The sequence below is a fragment of the Leptodactylus fuscus genome, chromosome 9 (assembly GCF_031893055.1).
Source record: "Leptodactylus fuscus isolate aLepFus1 chromosome 9, aLepFus1.hap2, whole genome shotgun sequence".
Taxonomy (NCBI): Eukaryota; Metazoa; Chordata; class Amphibia; order Anura; family Leptodactylidae; genus Leptodactylus; species Leptodactylus fuscus.
The window spans coordinates 88686736-88709687 of NC_134273.1; the positions used below are offsets into that span (position 1 = coordinate 88686736).

Below are 22952 nucleotides of genomic sequence, written 5' to 3' on the forward strand. Positions count from 1 at the left end.
GAGGGCCTTGTCAGTAGGGGGGGCCACGTGGCGGGGGGGAGCGGGGGAAGAGACAGCAACATCAAAGACAAGCCGGAGAGACGGAACCACAAGATGCAACAAAGTAACAAAATAGCAACATTTATTTCTGCTACAAGCGTCTCTCACTCTGACAACCCTTCTCCGCGGTGACATTTCTTTGCCTCGGGGGTTGTCAGGGCGGATTTTTACCACTCAGTGCATTGTACACTCCGATGTTCCGGATTTTCCCATAAAACACTTATATTGGGGTCCCCCTGCTATGACCCCCTTGGAGCCAGTGACCTGTAATGAATAGCAGTTATAGTAACCGTCCACTACGCCCCCTCCTGGCAGCGGCCGGATGTCTCACCTGAATTGGATCTGGCACTGCCCACACACACGGAGATTTCTATACAACCAGCACCAATTTGGGCAGATATTTCAGGTGTATTGGGGATCAGATGAGACTGGTTAGAGATTATGTCTCTGCTCTATAGAGTGTGACATCGAAGGGCAGATACCCGCTGCAGGGGGCAGTGCCGCACAGACACCTCTTGCGCTGGCGTACGTCGCCTTCCTTGCCCCGACTTTGCGTCTCTCCACCGGGGGTAAAATTAAAGGCCACTCCTGAATAGTCATAACACAACTCCTCCCCCGCCCGTATATCCTGGGCAGCGAACAGTGCGAGCCTGGGCACCATGGAGTGGGTGCGGACCGGCACCATCACCAGATTCGGCTGGCAGGAATGGTTCAGAAACCTCCCTATGTTTCCGATATGGGTGGGGTCTACGACCGTCTCCAGAACGTGGCCGCTGTGCAGGTGCTCACGTACAGCAATGATATAGTTACTGGCATCTGGGTCCTGCGCCCGTATCCTGCGCCGTGCCTCCTCCGGACCCAGGACCTCGCCCGCGTACTCACAAACAAAGCGCCCGCTGGGGATGGTCTCCTGGGCACGGACCCCCCAACCCTTCCCCGGCACCTGACACAGCTGCAGCTGAAACGGAAGTCCTTGCTGGGTTTCTCGGTTGGCACAAGAGTCCCCGCAGCGGCACAAGACGTTACATTCCAGGACGGGCTTCTGGGCGCTGCGTAACCGGCGGTGAAGGTAATTGTCGCCATGAGGTAGGCAGGCACACTCCCCCGGCACGCAGCGCGGCCCCCGGCACTCGCAGCCCTGGATGGTGACTTCACTTGGGTCCAGCTCTGCCCCCGGACCGGCCACCAGGTCAGCCGTATACTGTGAGAGAGAGAGAGAGAGAGAGATTATATATACAGTGACTGGCCCACATTACCATATAGCCAGAGGTTGTCATGGCCACACCCATTTCATTCAGCGTTGTTAAAGGGATTGTCCAGGATCAGACAGTGGGGAATGTGTAAGAAATAAGACCGTCACTCCCTGCGTCCTGCCCTCTTCTCGGCCGCCGTCACCTTTGCTGCTCTGGTTGCACATGGAGCGGTGACATCACCACGCCCCGACCACTGGCGCTCTACACGTCAGAAAGGGGGTTGGGGGGCTTTCACGATTGACGACCTAAACTTTGCATAGGAGAGCAATCAAATATTGCTGGGGGTCTTACACCAGGGTCATGTGACATCACGTTCATCGGTCACATGGCGTGTTTGGAGCTCAGTACCATTCAAGTGATCAGGGATGGGCTGCAGTACCAGGCACAGCCACTCTCTGATGTACGGCGCTGTGCTACATAGACCAGAGGGGGGTCTGTGTGTCAGACTCCTGCCAATCCAAAGCATAGAAGGATGGGTCATCAATCTTATAAGCCGGGAAAACCCTACAATGTGCTATGAGGAGCCCTAAAACTTCCTCGTGTACCTGAGGCGCCGCTGCTCATGGCTGAGGATTGTTACATTTGTATCCAGAGCTTGTTACAGGAACTGATACATTGTTACAAACCTCCAGCTGGAGAGAGATCTCTATATACCGTATTTATATACTGCCAGACTGGAGACGATTGTAGCGAAGCCTCAGCTGTGAGCAGGATCAGGTCAGGTGGGGGGTGTACTGGTTATACTGGGGCAGACTATCCTATACCTGGGTGGGGTTGTGGGGGCGCTGCTGCTGCCGCCGCCGTCCCCTCCAGTCACGTTATGTAGACAATGGCTTCTTGTACGGATCTCGCCCTGCACATTCCACCCCACAGCCGTCGCCCTATATGGTATCGGGGACCCCCCCCCTTATTAGAGAGAAGCGGAGGCGGCCGGTGAAGGGTTAATGTGTACCGCTCGCCGGCGCCTCCACCAGACCTTGTAATTATCTCCGGATCTGTCTCCGCAGTCAGCGCTCAACGGCCGTGAGTCACCGGATCAATGTGCGAAAGCGATCACATCAACCGGCGCAGGGGGAGGAGCCAACATGGGCCGTATTCACACTGAGAGCGGGGGGGGCTCTGCAGCCGATACTTGTTATGGGGGGGCTCTGTAGCCGATACTTGTTATGGGGGGGCTCTGTAGCCGATACTTGTTATGGGGGGGCTCTGTAGCTGATACTTGTTAGGGGGGGGGGGGGCTCTGTAGCCGATACTTGTTATGGGGGGGCTCTGTAGCCGATACTTGTTATGGGGGGGCTCTGTAGCCGATACTTGTTATGGGGGGGGGGGGGGCTCTGTAGCTGATACTTGTTATGGGGGGGGGGGGGGGCTCTGTAGCTGATACTTGTTAGGGGGGGGGGGGCTCTGTAGCTGATACTTGTTATGGGGGGGCTCTGTAGCCGATACTTGTTATGGGGGGGCTCTGTAGCCGATACTTGTTATGGGGGGGCTCTGTAGCTGATACTTGTTATGGGGGGGCTCTGTAGCTGATACTTGTTATGGGGGGGCTCTGTAGCCGATACTTGTTAGGGGGGGGGGGGGCTCTGTAGCCGATACTTGTTAGGGGGGGGGGGCTCTGTAGCCGATACTTGTTATGGGGGGGGGGGCTCTGTAGCCGATACTTGTTATGGGGGGGGCTCTGTAGCCGATACTTGTTATGGGGGGGGGGGGGGGGCTCTGTAGCTGATACTTGTTATGGGGGGGGGGGGGGGGCTCTGTAGCTGATACTTGTTATGGGGGGGCTCTGTAGCCGATACTTGTTATGGGGGGGCTCTGTAGCCGATACTTGTTATGGGGGGGCTCTGTAGCCGATACTTGTTATGGGGGGGCTCTGTAGCCGATACTTGTTATGGGGGGGCTCTGTAGCCGATACTTGTTATGGGGGGGCTCTGTAGCCGATACTTGTTATGGGGGGCTCTGTAGCCGATACTTGTTAGGGGGGGGGGGCTCTGTAGCCGATACTTGTTAGGGGGGGGGGGCTCTGTAGCCGATACTTGTTATGGGGGGGGGGGGGCTCTGTAGCTGATACTTGTTATGGGGGGGCTCTGTAGCCGATACTTGTTATGGGGGGGCTCTGTAGCCGATACTTGTTATGGGGGGGGGGGGGGCTCTGTAGCTGATACTTGTTATGGGGGGGCTCTGTAGCCGATACTTGTTATGGGGGGGCTCTGTAGCCGATACTTGTTATGGGGGGGCTCTGTAGCCGATACTTGTTATGGGGGGGCTCTGTAGCCGATACTTGTTATGGGGGGCTCTGTAGCCGATACTTGTTATGGGGGGGGCTCTGTAGCCGATACTTGTTATGGGGGGCTCTGTAGCTGATACTTGTTATGGGGGGGCTCTGTAGCCGATACTTGTTATGGGGGGGGCTCTGTAGCCGATACTTGTTATGGGGGGGCTCTGTAGCCGATACTTGTTATGGGGGGGGGGGCTCTGTAGACGATACTTGTTATGGGGGGGCTCTGTAGCCGATACTTGTTATGGGGGGGCTCTGTAGCCGATACTTGTTATGGGGGGGCTCTGTAGCCGATACTTGTTATGGGGGGGCTCTGTAGCCGATACTTGTTATGGGGGGGCTCTGTAGCTGATACTTGTTAGGGGGGGGGGGGCTCTGTAGCCGATACTTGTTATGGGGGGGCTCTGTAGCCGATACTTGTTATGGGGGGGCTCTGTAGCCGATACTTGTTATGGGGGGGGGGGGGGCTCTGTAGCTGATACTTGTTATGGGGGGGACTCTGTAGCCGATACTTGTTATGGGGGGGCTCTGTAGCTGATACTTGTTATGGGGGGGGGGGGCTCTGTAGCTGATACTTGTTATGGGGGGGCTCTGTAGCCGATACTTGTTATGGGGGGGCTCTGTAGCCGATACTTGTTATGGGGGGGCTCTGTAGCCGATACTTGTTATGGGGGGGCTCTGTAGCTGATACTTGTTAGGGGGGGGGGGGGGCTCTGTAGCCGATACTTGTTATGGGGGGGCTCTGTAGCCGATACTTGTTATGGGGGGGCTCTGTAGCCGATACTTGTTATGGGGGGGGGGGGGGGCTCTGTAGCTGATACTTGTTATGGGGGGGACTCTGTAGCCGATACTTGTTATGGGGGGGCTCTGTAGCTGATACTTGTTATGGGGGGGGGGGGCTCTGTAGCTGATACTTGTTATGGGGGGGCTCTGTAGCCGATACTTGTTATGGGGGGGCTCTGTAGCCGATACTTGTTATGGGGGGGCTCTGTAGCCGATACTTGTTATGGGGGGGCTCTGTAGCCGATACTTGTTATGGGGGGGGCTCTGTAGCTGATACTTGTTAGGGGGGGGGGGGGGCTCTGTAGCCGATACTTGTTATGGGGGGGCTCTGTAGCCGATACTTGTTATGGGGGGGCTCTGTAGCTGATACTTGTTATGGGGGGGGGGGGGGGGCTCTGTAGCTGATACTTGTTAGGGGGGGGGGGGGCTCTGTAGCTGATACTTGTTATGGGGGGCTCTGTAGCCGATACTTGTTATGGGGGGGCTCTGTAGCCGATACTTGTTATGGGGGGGCTCTGTAGCCGATACTTGTTATGGGGGGGCTCTGTAGCTGATACTTGTTATGGGGGGGCTCTGTAGCCGATACTTGTTAGGGGGGGGGGGGGCTCTGTAGCCGATACTTGTTAGGGGGGGGGGGGCTCTGTAGCCGATACTTGTTATGGGGGGGGGGGCTCTGTAGCCGATACTTGTTATGGGGGGGGCTCTGTAGCCGATACTTGTTATGGGGGGGGGGGCTCTGTAGCCGATACTTGTTATGGGGGGGGCTCTGTAGCCGATACTTGTTATGGGGGGGGGGGGGGCTCTGTAGCTGATACTTGTTATGGGGGGGCTCTGTAGCCGATACTTGTTATGGGGGGGCTCTGTAGCCGATACTTGTTATGGGGGGGGGGGGCTCTGTAGCTGATACTTGTTATGGGGGGGCTCTGTAGCCGATACTTGTTATGGGGGGGCTCTGTAGCCGATACTTGTTATGGGGGGGGGGGCTCTGTAGACGATACTTGTTATGGGGGGGCTCTGTAGCCGATACTTGTTATGGGGGGGCTCTGTAGCCGATACTTGTTATGGGGGGGCTCTGTAGCCGATACTTGTTATGGGGGGGCTCTGTAGCCGATACTTGTTATGGGGGGGCTCTGTAGCCGATACTTGTTATGGGGGGGCTCTGTAGCTGATACTTGTTAGGGGGGGGGGGGGCTCTGTAGCCGATACTTGTTATGGGGGGGCTCTGTAGCCGATACTTGTTATGGGGGGGCTCTGTAGCCGATACTTGTTATGGGGGGGGGGGGGGCTCTGTAGCTGATACTTGTTATGGGGGGGACTCTGTAGCCGATACTTGTTATGGGGGGGCTCTGTAGCTGATACTTGTTATGGGGGGGGGGGCTCTGTAGCTGATACTTGTTATGGGGGGGCTCTGTAGCCGATACTTGTTATGGGGGGGCTCTGTAGCCGATACTTGTTATGGGGGGGCTCTGTAGCCGATACTTGTTAGGGGGGGGGGGCTCTGTAGCCGATACTTGTTAGGGGGGGGGGGGCTCTGTAGCCGATACTTGTTATGGGGGGGGGGCTCTGTAGCCGATACTTGTTATGGGGGGGGCTCTGTAGCCGATACTTGTTATGGGGGGGGGGGGGGCTCTGTAGCTGATACTTGTTATGGGGGGGGGGGGGCTCTGTAGCCGATACTTGTTATGGGGGGGCTCTGTAGCCGATACTTGTTATGGGGGGGCTCTGTAGCTGATACTTGTTAGGGGGGGGGGGGCTCTGTAGCCGATACTTGTTAGGGGGGGGGGGGGCTCTGTAGCCGATACTTGTTAGGGGGGGGGGCTCTGTAGCCGATACTTGTTAGGGGGGGGGGGGCTCTGTAGCCGATACTTGTTATGGGGGGGGCTCTGTAGCCGATACTTGTTATGGGGGGGGGCTCTGTAGCCGATACTTGTTATGGGGGGGCTCTGTAGCTGATACTTGTTATGGGGGGGGGGGGGCTCTGTAGCCGATACTTGTTATGGGGGGGCTCTGTAGCTGATACTTGTTATGGGGGGGGGGGGGCTCTGTAGCTGATACTTGTTATGGGGGGGGCTCTGTAGCCGATACTTGTTATGGGGGGGGCTCTGTAGCTGATACTTGTTATGGGGGGGGGCTCTGTAGCCGATACTTGTTATGGGGGGGGGCTCTGTAGCTGATACTTGTTATGGGGGGGGGGGGGGGGGGGGGGGGGGGCTCTGTAGCTGATACTTGTTAGGGGGGGGGGGGGGGGGGGGGGCTCTGTAGCTGATACTTGTTATGGGGGGGGGGGCTCTGTAGCTGATACTTGTTATGGGGGGGCTCTGTAGCTGATACTTGTTATGGGGGGCTGTAGCTGATGGGGGCTCTGTAGCTGATACTTGTTATGGGGGGGCTCTGTAGCTGATACTTGTTATGGGGGGGCTCTGTAGCTGATACTTGTTAGGGGGGGGGCTCTGTAGTTGGCCTTGATGTTATAGGGGTTCAGGTGTCTGCACAGAGAGTAATAAGCCGCACAATGAGGTCATGTAATTCCGTTATGACGTCACTCTGCACTAACACTACGATTGGCTTTCATCTACAATAACTGCAGGTGACACCCGGGGAGAACTACAAGTCCCAGCAGGCTGTGCTCCTCCTCCTCACCTGGAAGGCCGGCAGCTGCCCCCAGACCCCGCACACCGGCACCGGCCGGGCCTCGGCTCCCGCACACACATCCCGGGGCTCCATGACAGCGGCACTTCCGGGAGTCTGCGGTCTCTGGCGCCATCTAGCGGGGAGAAGAGGAATTACATGGCGGTGATCTGATACTACGTGACAGCCAGCAGGGGGAGCCACACAAGGCAGAACTACAGAGGGGAATAGACTGCACCGAGCTGTGCTACATGTCCTGTACAAAGAGCATAGAGAGGAGGTCACAGCAGTACAGAGAGGCCGACTGTAGGACAGGGGAATACAATCTATTACTATCTGTCATCAGTCATGTCAGGAGGGGAGAGGCCGACTGTAGGACAGGGGAATACAATCTATTACTATCTGTTATCAGTCATGTCAGGAGAGGAGAGGCCGACTGTAGGACAGGGGAATACAATCTATTACTATCTGTTATCAGCCATGTCAGGAGAGGAGAGGCCGACTGTAGGACAGGGGGAATACAATCTATTACTATCTGTTATCAGCCATGTCAGGAGAGGAGAGGCCGACTGTAGGACAGGAGAATACAATCTATTACTATCTGTTATCAGCCATGTCAGGAGAGGAGAGGCCGACTGTAGGACAGGAGAATACAATCTATTACTATCTGTTATCAGCCATGTCAGGAGAGGAGAGGCCGACTGTAGGACAGGGGAATACAATCTATTACTATCTGTTATCAGCCATGTCAGGAGAGGAGAGGCCGACTGTAGGACAGGGGAATACAATCTATTACTATCTGTTATCAGCCATGTCAGGAGAGGAGAGGCCGACTGTAGGACAGGGGAATACAATCTATTACTATCTGTTATCAGCCATGTCAGGAGAGGAGAGGCCGACTGTAGGACAAGGGAATACAATCTATTACTATCTGTTATCAGCCATGTCAGGAGAGGAGAGGCCGACTGTAGGACAAGGGAATACAATCTATTACTATCTGTTATCAGCCATGTCAGGAGAGGAGAGGCCGACTGTAGGACAGGGGAATACAATCTATTACTATCTGTTATCAGCCATGTCAGGAGAGGAGAGGCCGACTGTAGGACAGGGGAATACAATCTATTACTATCTGTTATCAGCCATGTCAGGAGAGGAGAGGCCGACTGTAGGACAGGGGAATACAATCTATTACTATCTGTTATCAGCCATGTCAGGAGAGGAGAGGCCGACTGTAGGACAGGGGAATACAATCTATTACTATCTGTTATCAGCCATGTCAGGAGAGGAGAGGCCGACTGTAGGACAGGGGAATACAATCTATTACTATCTGTTATCAGCCATGTCAGGAGAGGAGAGGCCGACTGTAGGACAGGAGAATACAATCTATTACTATCTGTTATCAGCCATGTCAGGAGAGGCCGACTGTAGGACAGGGGAATACAATCTATTACTATCTGTTATCAGCCATGTCAGGAGAGGAGAGGCCGACTGTAGGACAGGGGAATACAATCTATTACTATCTGTTATCAGCCATGTCAGGAGAGGAGAGGCCGACTGTAGGACAGGGGAATACAATCTATTACTATCTGTTATCAGCCATGTCAGGAGGGGAGAGGCCGACTGTAGGACAGGGGAATACAATCTATTACTATCTGTTATCAGCCATGTCAGGAGAGGAGAGGCCGACTGTAGGACAGGGGAATACAATCTATTACTATCTGTTATCAGCCATGTCAGGAGAGGCCGACTGTAGGACAGGGGAATACAATCTATTACTATCTGTTATCAGCCATGTCAGGAGAGGAGAGGCCGACTGTAGGACAGGGGAATACAATCTATTACTATCTGTTATCAGCCATGTCAGGAGAGGAGAGGCCGACTGTAGGACAGGAGAATACAATCAATTACTATCTGTTATCAGCCATGTCAGGAGAGGAGAGGCCGACTGTAGGACAGAGGAATACAATCTATTACTATCTGTTATCAGCCATGTCAGGAGAGGCCGACTGTAGGACAGGGGAATACAATCTATTACTATCTGTTATCAGCCATGTCAGGAGAGGCCGACTGTAGGACAGGGGAATACAATCTATTACTATCTGTTATCAGCCATGTCAGGAGAGGCCGACTGTAGGACAGGAGAATACAATCTATTACTATCTGTTATCAGCCATGTCAGGAGAGGAGAGGCCGACTGTAGGACAGGAGAATACAATCTATTACTATCTGTTATCAGCCATGTCAGGAGAGGCCGACTGTAGGACAGGGGAATACAATCTATTACTATCTGTTATCAGCCATGTCAGGAGGGGAGAGGCTGACTGTAGGACAGGGGAATACAATCTATTACTATCTGTTATCAGCCATGTCAGGAGAGGAGAGGCCGACTATAGGACAGGGGAATACAATCTATTACTATCTGTTATCAGCCATGTCAGGAGGGGAGAGGCCGACTGTAGGACAGAGGAATACAATCTATTACTATCTGTTATCAGCCATGTCAGGAGAGGCCGACTGTAGGACAGGAGAATACAATCTATTACTATCTGTTATCAGCCATGTCAGGAGAGGCCGACTGTAGGACAGGGGAATACAATCTATTACTATCTGTTATCAGCCATGTCAGGAGAGGAGAGGCCGACTGTAGGACAGGGGAATACAATCTATTACTATCTGTTATCAGCCATGTCAGGAGGGGAGAGGCCGACTGTAGGACAGGGGAATACAATCTATTACTATCTGTTATCAGCCATGTCAGGAGGGGAGAGGCCGACTGTAGGACAGGGGAATACAATCTATTACTATCTGTTATCAGCCATGTCAGGAGAGGAGAGGCCGACTGTAGGACAGGGGAATACAATCTATTACTATCTGTTATCAGCCATGTCAGGAGAGGCCGACTGTAGGACAGGAGAATACAATCTATTACTATCTGTTATCAGCCATGTCAGGAGAGGCCGACTGTAGGACAGGGGAATACAATCTATTACTATCTGTTATCAGCCATGTCAGGAGAGGAGAGGCCGACTGTAGGACAGGGGAATACAATCTATTACTATCTGTTATCAGCCATGTCAGGAGGGGAGAGGCCGACTGTAGGACAGGGGAATACAATCTATTACTATCTGTTATCAGCCATGTCAGGAGAGGCCGACTGTAGGACAGGGGAATACAATCTATTACTATCTGTTATCAGCCATGTCAGGAGAGGAGAGGCCGACTGTAGGACAGGGGAATACAATCTATTACTATCTGTTATCAGCCATGTCAGGAGAGGAGAGGCCAACTGTAGGACAGGGGAATACAATCTATTACTATCTGTTATCAGCCATGTCAGGAGAGGAGAGGCCGACTGTAGGACAGGGGAATACAATCTATTACTATCTGTTATCAGCCATGTCAGGAGAGGAGAGGCCAACTGTAGGACAGGGGAATACAATCTATTACTATCTGTTATCAGCCATGTCAGGAGAGGAGAGGCCGACTGTAGGACAGGGGAATACAATCTATTACTATCTGTTATCAGCCATGTCAGGAGAGGAGAGGCCGACTGTAGGACAGGGGAATACAATCTATTACTATCTGTTATCAGCCATGTCAGGAGAGGAGAGGCCGACTGTAGGACAGGGGAATACAATCAATTACTATCTGTTATCAGCCATGTCAGGAGAGGAGAGGCCGACTGTAGGACAGGGGAATACAATCTATTACTATCTGTTATCAGCCATGTCAGGAGAGGAGAGGCCGACTGTAGGACAGGGGAATACAATCTATTACTATCTGTTATCAGCCATGTCAGGAGAGGAGAGGCCGACTGTAGGACAGGAGAATACAATCTATTACTATCTGTTATCAGCCATGTCAGGAGAGGCCGACTGTAGGACAGGGGAATACAATCTATTACTATCTGTTATCAGCCATGTCAGGAGAGGAGAGGCCGACTGTAGGACAAGGGAATACAATCTATTACTATCTGTTATCAGCCATGTCAGGAGAGGAGAGGCCGACTGTAGGACAGGGGAATACAATCTATTACTATCTGTTATCAGCCATGTCAGGAGAAGAGAGGCCGACTGTAGGACAGGAGAATACAATCAATTACTATCTGTTATCAGCCATGTCAGGAGAGGAGAGGCCGACTGTAGGACAGGGGAATACAATCTATTACTATCTGTTATCAGCCATGTCAGGAGAGGCCGACTGTAGGACAGGAGAATACAATCTATTGCTATCTGTTATCAGCCATGTCAGGAGAGGCCGACTGTAGGACAGGGGAATACAATCTATTACTATCTGTTATCAGCCATGTCAGGAGGGGAGAGGCTGACTGTAGGACAGGGGAATACAATCTATTACTATCTGTTATCAGCCATGTCAGGAGAGGAGAGGCCGACTATAGGACAGGGGAATACAATCTATTACTATCTGTTATCAGCCATGTCAGGAGGGGAGAGGCCGACTGTAGGACAGAGGAATACAATCTATTACTATCTGTTATCAGCCATGTCAGGAGAGGAGAGGCCGACTGTAGGACAGGGGAATACAATCTATTACTATCTGTTATCAGCCATGTCAGGAGAGGAGAGGCCGACTGTAGGACAGGGGAATACAATCTATTACTATCTGTTATCAGCCATGTCAGGAGAGGAGAGGCCGACTGTAGGACAGGGAATACAATCTATTACTATCTGTTATCAGCCATGTCAGGAGAGGCCGACTGTAGGACAGGAGAATACAATCTATTACTATCTGTTATCAGCCATGTCAGGAGAGGAGAGGCCGACTGTAGGACAAGGGAATACAATCTATTACTATCTGTTATCAGCCATGTCAGGAGAGGAGAGGCCGACTGTAGGACAGGGGAATACAATCTATTACTATCTGTTATCAGCCATGTCAGGAGAAGAGAGGCCGACTGTAGGACAGGAGAATACAATCTATTACTATCTGTTATCAGCCATGTCAGGAGAGGAGAGGCCGACTGTAGGACAGGGGAATACAATCTATTACTATCTGTTATCAGCCATGTCAGGAGAGGAGAGGCCGACTGTAGGACAGGGGAATACAATCTATTACTATCTGTTATCAGCCATGTCAGGAGAGGAGAGGCCGACTGTAGGACAGGGGAATACAATCTATTACTATCTGTTATCAGCCATGTCAGGAGGGGAGAGGCCGACTGTAGGACAGGGGAATACAATCTATTACTATCTGTTATCAGCCATGTCAGGAGAGGAGAGGCCGACTATAGGACAGGGGAATACAATCTATTACTATCTGTTATCAGCCATGTCAGGAGGGGAGAGGCCGACTGTAGGACAGAGGAATACAATCTATTACTATCTGTTATCAGCCATGTCAGGAGAGGAGAGGCCGACTGTAGGACAGGGGAATACAATCTATTACTATCTGTTATCAGCCATGTCAGGAGAGGAGAGGCCGACTGTAGGACAGGGGAATACAATCTATTACTATCTGTTATCAGCCATGTCAGGAGAGGAGAGGCCGACTGTAGGACAGGGAATACAATCTATTACTATCTGTTATCAGCCATGTCAGGAGAGGAGAGGCCGACTGTAGGACAGGAGAATACAATCTATTACTATCTGTTATCAGCCATGTCAGGAGAGGAGAGGCCGACTGTAGGACAGGGGAATACAATCTATTACTATCTGTTATCAGCCATGTCAGGAGAGGCCGACTGTAGGACAGGGGAATACAATCTATTACTATCTGTTATCAGCCATGTCAGGAGAGGCCGACTGTAGGACTGGGGAATACAATCTATTACTATCTGTTATCAGCCATGTCAGGAGAGGCCGACTGTAGGACAGGGGAATACAATCTATTACTATCTGTTATCAGCCATGTCAGGAGAGGAGAGGCCGACTGTAGGACAGGGAATACAATCTATTACTATCTGTTATCAGCCATGTCAGGAGAGGAGAGGCCGACTGTAGGACAGGAGAATACAATCTATTACTATCTGTTATCAGCCATGTCAGGAGAGGAGAGGCCGACTGTAGGACAGGGGAATACAATCTATTACTATCTGTTATCAGCCATGTCAGGAGAGGCCGACTGTAGGACAGGGGAATACAATCTATTACTATCTGTTATCAGCCATGTCAGGAGAGGCCGACTGTAGGACAGGAGAATACAATCTATTACTATCTGTTATCAGCCATGTCAGGAGAGGAGAGGCCGACTGTAGGACAGGGGAATACAATCTATTACTATCTGTTATCAGCCATGTCAGGAGAGGAGAGGCCGACTGTAGGACAGGAGAATACAATCTATTACTATCTGTTATCAGCCATGTCAGGAGAGGAGAGGCCGACTGTAGGACAGGGGAATACAATCTATTACTATCTGTTATCAGCCATGTCAGGAGAGGAGAGGCCGACTGTAGGACAGGAGAATACAATCTATTACTATCTGTTATCAGCCATGTCAGGAGAGGCCGACTGTAGGACAGGGGAATACAATCTATTACTATCTGTTATCAGCCATGTCAGGAGGGGAGAGGCCGACTGTAGGACAGAGGAATACAATCTATTACTATCTGTTATCAGCCATGTCAGGAGAGGAGAGGCCGACTGTAGGACAGGAGAATACAATCTATTACTATCTGTTATCAGCCATGTCAGGAGAGGAGAGGCCGACTGTAGGACAGGGGAATACAATCTATTACTATCTGTTATCAGCCATGTCAGGAGAGGAGAGGCCGACTGTAGGACAGGGGAATACAATCTATTACTATCTGTTATCAGCCATGTCAGGAGAGGCCGACTGTAGGACAGGGGAATACAATCTATTACTATCTGTTATCAGCCATGTCAGGGGGGGAGAGGCCAACTGTAGGACAGGGGAATACAATCTATTACTATCTGTTATCAGCCATGTCAGGAGAGGAGAGGCCGACTGTAGGACAGGGGAATACAATCTATTACTATCTGTTATCAGCCATGTCAGGAGAGGAGAGGCCGACTGTAGGACAGGGGAATACAATCTATTACTATCTGTTATCAGCCATGTCAGGAGGGGAGAGGCCGACTGTAGGACAGGGGAATACAATCTATTACTATCTGTTATCAGCCATGTCAGGAGGGGAGAGGCCGACTGTAGGACAGGGGAATACAATCTATTACTATCTGTTATCAGCCATGTCAGGAGAGGCCGACTGTAGGACAGGGGAATACAATCTATTACTATCTGTTATCAGCCATGTCAGGAGAGGCCGACTGTAGGACTGGGGAATACAATCTATTACTATCTGTTATCAGCCATGTCAGGAGAGGCCGACTGTAGGACAGGGGAATACAATCTATTACTATCTGTTATCAGCCATGTCAGGGGGGGAGAGGCCAACTGTAGGACAGGAGAATACAATCTATTACTATCTGTTATCAGCCATGTCAGGAGAGGAGAGGCCGACTGTAGGACAGGGGAATACAATCTATTACTATCTGTTATCAGCCATGTCAGGAGAGGAGAGGCCGACTGTAGGACAGGGGAATACAATCTATTACTATCTGTTATCAGCCATGTCAGGAGAGGCCGACTGTAGGACAGGGGAATACAATCTATTACTATCTGTTATCAGCCATGTCAGGAGAGGAGAGGCCGACTGTAGGACAGGGGAATACAATCTATTACTATCTGTTATCAGCCATGTCAGGGGGGGAGAGGCCAACTGTAGGACAGGGGAATACAATCTATTACTATCTGTTATCAGCCATGTCAGGAGGGGAGAGGCCGACTGTAGGACAGGGGAATACAATCTATTACTATCTGTTATCAGCCATGTCAGGAGGGGAGAGGCCGACTGTAGGACAGGGGAATACAATCTATTACTATCTGTTATCAGCCATGTCAGGAGGGGAGAGGCCGACTGTAGGACAGGGGAATACAATCTATTACTATCTGTTATCAGCCATGTCAGGAGAGGAGAGGCCGACTGTAGGACAGGAGAATACAATCTATTACTATCTGTTATCAGCCATGTCAGGAGAGGAGAGGCCGACTGTAGGACAGGAGAATACAATCTATTACTATCTGTTATCAGCCATGTCAGGAGAGGAGAGGCCGACTGTAGGACAGGGGAATACAATCTATTACTATCTGTTATCAGCCATGTCAGGAGGGGAGAGGCCGACTGTAGGACAGGGGAATACAATCTATTACTATCTGTTATCAGCCATGTCAGGAGAGGAGAGGCCGACTGTAGGACAGGGGAATACAATCTATTACTATCTGTTATCAGCCATGTCAGGAGGGGAGAGGCCGACTGTAGGACAGGAGAATACAATCTCAATAGATATTAATATAATATGTGACTGATATAATCTCTGGGGAGCAGTTTTTGGACATTCCCTGTAGTTCCCTGTTGTCACCATGAGATGGCAGTAGAGGTTGGCGTTCCCCGCACTGACCCTTCTGCCCTGAGTGATTGTTGCATTTGTCTGCTTTGCGGCATTCGGTTTCCATGGTAACTCTTTCTCTTTTGATACTTTGTAACTGATCTTGTCTCTTTGTTTGGCTTCTATAGATGTGACATGTTCTTAAAGGGATAGTCCAGTCTTCTATTAGTGAGGGGTATTTCTAGCTTCTAGTTATATATGGCATCACTTTATATTGGGGGAGGTCTGACCTCTGGGACCGCTGGTGACCCTGACTATACAGAGGACGTGCCATTGGCTCTCCATGTTTTTCCTGCACAGTGGCGCCCCCATAGCTCATTGTACAGGAGATGTGAAGCACAGCCTCAGTGAAGTCTATGGGGTCGGCTGCTGTTCCCTACATGACCAGGTAGTCAGGGGCGCTGTTGTTCACATCTAAATAAACAAGTCGTCTCGGGCTCACGGGGGGCCCAGAGGTCGGACCATAGTGATGGCATTTACATCCTGCACTCAGAGCGGCCCCATTATGGTGGTTTTATTTTCGGGGCCGGGACATAAATGTATAAATGTAATGAACGACTACAAGGCTGATACTTTAAACAGCTGAGAGTTTGTTACAATTGTCACGGCCTAACACAATCCTTATAACTAATATTACAGTCTTAAAGGGATATCTGTGAATATTTTGTTCCTCTGGGGTTCCTCAGGGTTTCTGAGCTTGGGTCATGTGATTGGGATTGGCCCCCGGCCCCCCCCCCCCCCCCCCCGCCTCCTCTCTCGTGGTCACGGCTCCTTACCTGTGCTATGAGGATTGGTTTTACTATAGTCTTCCAGCCCCACAGTACACAGGAGAGGAGGGGGAAGGGTGCAGGGGGGGGGGGGGGGGGGCAAGATTGGAACCCCTGGATTTGCCTCCTAAAAGTCTTGAAGGAACAAAGTATTTGCAGATTTCATGGGCAACCCCTTTAAGAAGACTGTAAGGATAACGGTGATCTTTCCACTTTCAGTACAGGTGAGTGCAGGCTGTTGCTCCCTGTTATCAGCCGCAGTTGGGGAGATTGGATGATATCTGTGTTAGGGGATTGCTAGGTAAGTGATCCCCTCCTGTATTCTGCACCAGGTGCTAATACGCAGTAATGTACCATGCCTGGCAGGCGAACAGGCGCTGACTGACCCTGCACTGACCCCCTAACACTCTCTCCTCTCTGCTAAGTGCATATAAAAAGTTTATGGCGCAGCAAAGTTCATGACTCCAGAGCTGCCGCAGCAGAATCCTTCCTGGCGCTGCGGATGTGTAGTGAGGAGCTCTGTCAGCATGTAGCGCCATCTCATCTGTGCCAGCAGCACATCACTGCTGGACCATGGAAGGAGCCATCGATCTGGCCCAGGAGTAACCCTGCCAGTGCTGGGGAAGAGGATGTAGTGTCAGTGCCCACGACCAAAGGGTGTAACTGTAGGGGGTGCAGAGGTAGCAGATGTAAGGCATGCAGAGGTGGCATATAGAGATGGTGCAAGGGTTACAGACCTAGGGGGTTCAAAGGTAGCAGATGTAGGGGGTGCAGAGGTAGCAGGTGTAGGGGGTGCAGATGTCACATATATAGGGGTGCAGAAGTAGCAGATGTAAGGCATGCAGAGGTGGCATATATAGGGGTGACAATGCAGCTGGGCTGGAGTCACCGACCATAGCTGTGTCCAGGTAGGGGCGCCTTGGAGTAATCTCTGGTCGCTGTCCAGGTGCTGAAATGATGGGACTGATACTTACCTGTCTATGAGGTAGGTGGACAGGGAGCACTTGGTCTGAAGATCAGAGGAAGGGCCCTAAAATGTCCTGCTGAGGGCCCCAACGACTACATAATGTCAATGCAGCTCCTGCGGAATAATGAGGGTTGTAGTAGATTCTGTAGAGCAGGGTCATCAATTCAAGACATCTCAGTTTATGGGGCGGTCCATCCTCTGTCCCCCCAAATCTGTACCAGAGAAGGGGCCCCAATCTATAGCACCAAGTCATGTCATATAATATACAATGTAACAAATGTACAAGGACTAGGAGATTGTTACAATGTATCAGGTGTTATCATATTAGTGCTGTCACATGATACATTGTGGCTCCGCCTCCAGGACATCCAATGACATTCACAAATATACCCAGAACATTCAGAGATAACAGAACTCCATTCACAGGTGTCTTATCTACCCCACAGCAAGCGGCCGCCCCCTGATATCAGTCAGACGGGATTGTGGCAATGTCAGAAAAGAAAGAGGACAAAGAAAATGTGTCCTGAGGGATAAGAAGTAACAGATGGAGCAGAGCCGAGTGTGTCTCTTAGTACAGATAATGTAGGAGATGTCACCGGCAGTCCCATGTAACACCACAGATAACACAGTGATAACTCTCTATATACAGGCAATGTACTAGATGTCACCGGCAGTCCTATGTAACACTACAGATAACACAGTGATAACTCTCTATATACAGGTAATGTAGTAGATGTCACCGGCAGTCCTATGTAACACTACAGATAACACAGTGATAACTCTCTATATACAGGTAATGTAGTAGATGTCACCGGCAGTCCTATGTAACACCACAGATAACACAGTGATATCTCTCTATATACAGGTAATGTAGTAGATGTCACCGGCAGTCCTATGTAACACTACAGATAACACAGTGATAACTCTCTATATACAGGTAATGTAGTAGATGTCACCGGCAGTCCCATGTAACACCACAGATAACACAGTGATAACTCTCTATATACAGGCAATGTACTAGATGTCACCGGCAGTCCTATGTAACACCACAGATAACACAGTGATATCTCTCTATATACAGGTAATGTAGTAGATGTCACCGGCAGTCCTATGTAACACTACAGATAACACAGTGATAACTCTCTATATACAGGTAATGTACTAGATGTCACCGGCAGTCCTATGTAATGTAGGAGATGTCACTGGCAGTCCTATGTAATGTAGTAGATGTCACCGGCAGTCCTATGTAATGTAGTAGATGTCACCGGCAGTCCTATGTAACACCACAGGTAACACAGTGATAACTCTCTATATACCGGTAATGTACTAGATGTCACCGGCAGGCCTATGTAATGTAGGAGATGTCACTGGCAGTCCTATGTAATGTAGTAGATGTCACCGGCAGTCCTATGTAATGTAGTAGATGTCACCGGCAGTCCTATGTAACACACAGATAACACAGTGATAACTCTCTATATACAGGTAATGTAGTAGATGTCACCGGCAGTCCTATGTAATGTAGCAGATGTCACCGGCAGTCCTATGTAACACACAGATAACACAGTGATAACTCTCTATATACAGGTAATGTAGTAGATGCCACCGGCAGTCCTATGTAACACCACAGATAACACAGTGATAACTCTCTATATACAGGTAATGTAGTAGATGCCACCGGCAGTCCTATGTAACACCACAGATAACACAGTGATAACTCTCTATATACCGGTAATGTACTAGATGTCACCGGCAGTCCTATGTAATGTAGTAGATGTCACCGGCAGTCCTATGTAACACACAGATAACACAGTGATAACTCTCTGAGTACAGGTAATGTAGTAGATGTCACCGGCAGTCCTATGTAACACCACAGATAACACAGTGATAACTCTCTATATACAGGTAATGTAGTAGATGTCACCGGCAGTCCTATGTAACACTACAGATAACACAGTGATAACTCTCTATATACAGGTAATGTAGTAGATGTGACCGGCAGTCCTATGTAACACCACAGATAACACAGTGATAACTCTCTATATACAGGTAATGTAGTAGATGTCACCGGCAGTCCTATGTAACACTACAGATAACACAGTGATAACTCTCTATATACAGGTAATGTAGTAGATGTCACCGGCAGTCCTATGTAACACTACAGATAACACAGTGATAACTCTCTATATACCGGTAATGTAGTAGATGTCACCGGCAGTCCTATGTAATGTAGTAGATGTCACCGGCAGTCCTATGTCATGTAGTAGATGTCACCGGCAGTCCTATGTAATGTAGTAGATGTCACCGGCAGTCCTATGTAACACCAGATTACTTATGATAAAACTGCTGTTACCTTTCTTGTGTCTAGCACTACAGTGACATCCAGAGCTGTATTCAGAGTTCTGCTGTCTGTTGGTTCTGTCATGTTGTATATTTGGCTGCACAGTATACGGTGTGTTGTAGTGCATGATGGGTTTGCACCAGGCAGTATACAGATGTAGTGGAGTTAGCTGTGTATTGTGTTGCTCTGTCCCTCCTGGCGGTCGCGGTGACATTATAGCGGTATGGTCACATGTCTCCAGCAGGGGGAGCTGTTACTGTTTCTCTGAAGCTTCATGGGTAATTACTCCGCTCATTATTTGTTTTCATTTTAATTGCATTCCTAATGTGGCTAATATCCCGGAATCAATAACCGCAGCTAAAAATACCGCCGTCTCCGGGAAGAAGAGGAGGAGAGGACCGGCATCATCATCATCATCATCATCATCATCATCATCATCATCACTACTACTTCTATCACTACCACCATCACTACTATCACCACTCTCACCAGTAGTAGTGTCGTCATTCTGTGAGCGCAGCTCTGGCTGTGACTAGAGTATCGGAATAGGCCTCTTCTCTACATATAGTAATCTTTTCTATCACCTTGCCCTGCAGACCCCAGACCACTACATTTCTCCTTCCTCAGGTTTTGGGGTCTCCCCGGCTGGTTTATCTATCGTACCCCATGTCTGGCTGCAGATGTCGGATCGGTGCAGCTTGCGGTGTGTGTGGAGCGCTCCTATCTCTTTATTGTGTAAACATTTGCTTTAATGCCATTTTTAAGGCCGTTTCCAGGCAACACATTCCCCCCGCAGCGAGCAGGAGACGAGACCCCCGACTTCCCGCACAGGCGCTGTCTGGAGATTTGCACAATTCACATTCAGTTTAGGACTAATAAACTGCTGCGAGATTTCACCATCGAGACCTCGTTTGTCTAATTACAGAATTTGGCTGAGAGAGTAAAGTCTGATGATTAATGACGCCGCCATGACGGGGGGCCTCGCTGTAGGGGGCGCCTCCTATTAACCCAATGCTAAACACCACTGGCCTGCACTTCCTCTGCACAACCAGTTGGCTGAGGGGGCGCCACTATGCAGAAGAAATCAGCAACATGAGGGTCCCAGAGGTCAATCCCCACTAATCAGTTATTTACATGTAGAGGCCGTGACATCACACTCCTCACAGCTGAGGGTTTGTTACAATGTATCAGTCTAGACAATGTTCTGTGAGCTGAACATCAGCAGACAAATCTCCTGCCTGTTGTTACAATGTATCAGTGCAGGTGACTTCATCAATCTGGAGTCCAGGCTGCTTATCTCACAGAGGATTGTGCAGAAGAATTGTAACAAACCCTCAGCTGTGAGATTAATCATTCACTGACTGCAAGCAGAGATCTGGATCACAACAAGGTAAGTTAAGTATCTACTGATCCAGAGTTAAATCGTGTCTTCTACTCTAGCTACATCCCAAGCTGCAGTCACAATCTTGTTCTCCTATCATACAACAAAGCATGTTCAGTACAGAGTAGCCTAAAAGCTGGAGTATATTCTGCAGCTCTTGATGTGATTGGAGTATAAGCCATGATGTCTCAGCAGAATAGTGACCACAGCTGTGGATGTGACTCCAGTAATAAAATGTGATGTCAATATTCACTGCAGCTCTGGATGTGACTGGAGTATAAGACACACTATAATAGAACACTGTTCAGTGAAGCTCTGGATGTGACTGGAGTATAAGACACTATAATAGAACACTGTTCAGTGCAGCTCTGGATGTGACTGGAGTATAAGACACACTATAATAGAACACTGTTCAGTGAAGCTCTGGATGTGACTGGAGTATAAGACACACTATAATAGAACACTGTTCAGTGCAGCTCTGGATGTGACTGGAGTATAAGACACACTATAATAGAACACTGTTCAGTGCAGCTCTGGATGTGACTGGAGTATAAGACACACTATAATAGAACACTGTTCAGTGCAGCTCTGGATGTGACTGGAGTATAAGACACTATAATAGAACACTGTTCAGTGCAGCTCTGGATGTGACTGGAGTATAAGACACTATAATAGAACACTGTTCAGTGCAGCTCTGGATGTGACTGGAGTATAAGACACACTATAATAGAACACTGTTCAGTGCAGCTCTGGATGTGACTAGAGTATAAGCCGCGATGCAGTAATAAGGTTATCTGTGAAGTAGAGCACATTTACATCTAGAGCTCTGGAGATCTATAAATACGCGCCGCTCTTCTAAATCTAGAACAATCTGTTCCGGCCATGAGTTCTCCTTCCTGATACAAGTCATACAATGTAATAAAATATTGTGGATGATGTCAGCAGGAGTTTGTTACAATGTATCAGCCAGGAGTTTGTTACAATGTATCAGCCAGGAGTTTGATACAATGTATGAGCAGGAGTTTGTTACAATGTATGAACAGGAGTTTGATACAATGTATCGGCCAGTTGCTACCGCCTTCTGGACCGAACAGAGATTTGGGCTTCTAGTCTTGACCTGACACTTCTCACAGCTGAGGGTTTGTTACAGTTGTATCCAGTCTAGACAATGCTCTGTGAGCTAACCAGAATCATTGCTCTCATCCTAATCATCTGCTGCAGTCAGTGTCAAATGGAGGCTCTTTGGGCCCCTGATAAAAGATTCTGGGTCCCTCCAACATGTCCTAGAGAATTGACAAACTTGGGTGTCTTGTCTTGGGCCATCATTGTGTTAGAGCCCGGGGCCCTGGAGGATCTGCTGCTGGCCCAGTCCACAGCCCTAGCTGAGCCCCAGCAGTGCAGAGGAATTCAGCATGGCTACTGTAGGACCGTGACGGCAGTACAACAATTGGAAGAAACCTCTTTGCCGCTTAATGTCCCATCTTAAAGGAGTGATAAAGGATATAAGACACGGCTGCTTTCCTGCAAAAGGATGGGTTGTATCTGGTTTTGCAGATCAGCTGCAGTACCACAGACAACCTGTAGATAGGGGTGGTGCTATTTTTGCAAGAAAGTCCCTAATTATTAAATCCTGGACAAGCCCTTTAGGGCAGTTACAGGTGTGATCTGTGCCCGTCATCTTCCTTCTCCTCCATTGCTCTGATTTTGGCCATGTATGTGCTTCCTCCCGGTGATGGACGGCGGCCGCTGGTTTTATTAGGGGCTCTAATTGCCTCAGGGGAGATAAAGGAGCGAAAACCTTCTGAGATCAGCGAGAAACAATAATGTGAACAAAGACATATTGGGCAGCGAACTCGTACATTACTCCGTATTGATCATCTGCCGCCGGTACAGCCCCGAGACCGAGGCACGAAACCGCAGCGAGGCCGAGAGCTGCAATCCATGTACTGGAGGGGTAAAATAATATCAGGGGCAAATGATGGGGATTAGATACACAGCTCAGCAGTATCACACAGGATAGGATTAGATACACCGCACAGCAGACTGTAGCAGACCTGACAGGCTTAAATACACTGCTCAGCAGACTGTAGCAGACCTG

General features: G+C 49.7%; 1 protein-coding gene across 1 annotated transcript in view; it reads right to left on the reverse strand.

Annotated features, from left to right (window-relative positions):
- Positions 1 to 152: 152 nt before the first annotated feature.
- The window catches only part of LOC142217880 (histone-lysine N-methyltransferase SETMAR), a 26356-nt gene continuing 3556 nt past the window's right edge, over positions 153 to 22952 (reverse strand). Inside the window, exons 2-3 of the mRNA XM_075286202.1 lie at positions 6991 to 7114; positions 153 to 1240 (exon numbers count right to left, since the gene is read on the reverse strand). Coding sequence (XP_075142303.1) covers positions 479 to 1240; positions 6991 to 7114 — 886 coding nt within the window. The 3' untranslated portion in view covers positions 153 to 478. The remainder of the gene's footprint in view (positions 1241 to 6990; positions 7115 to 22952) is intronic.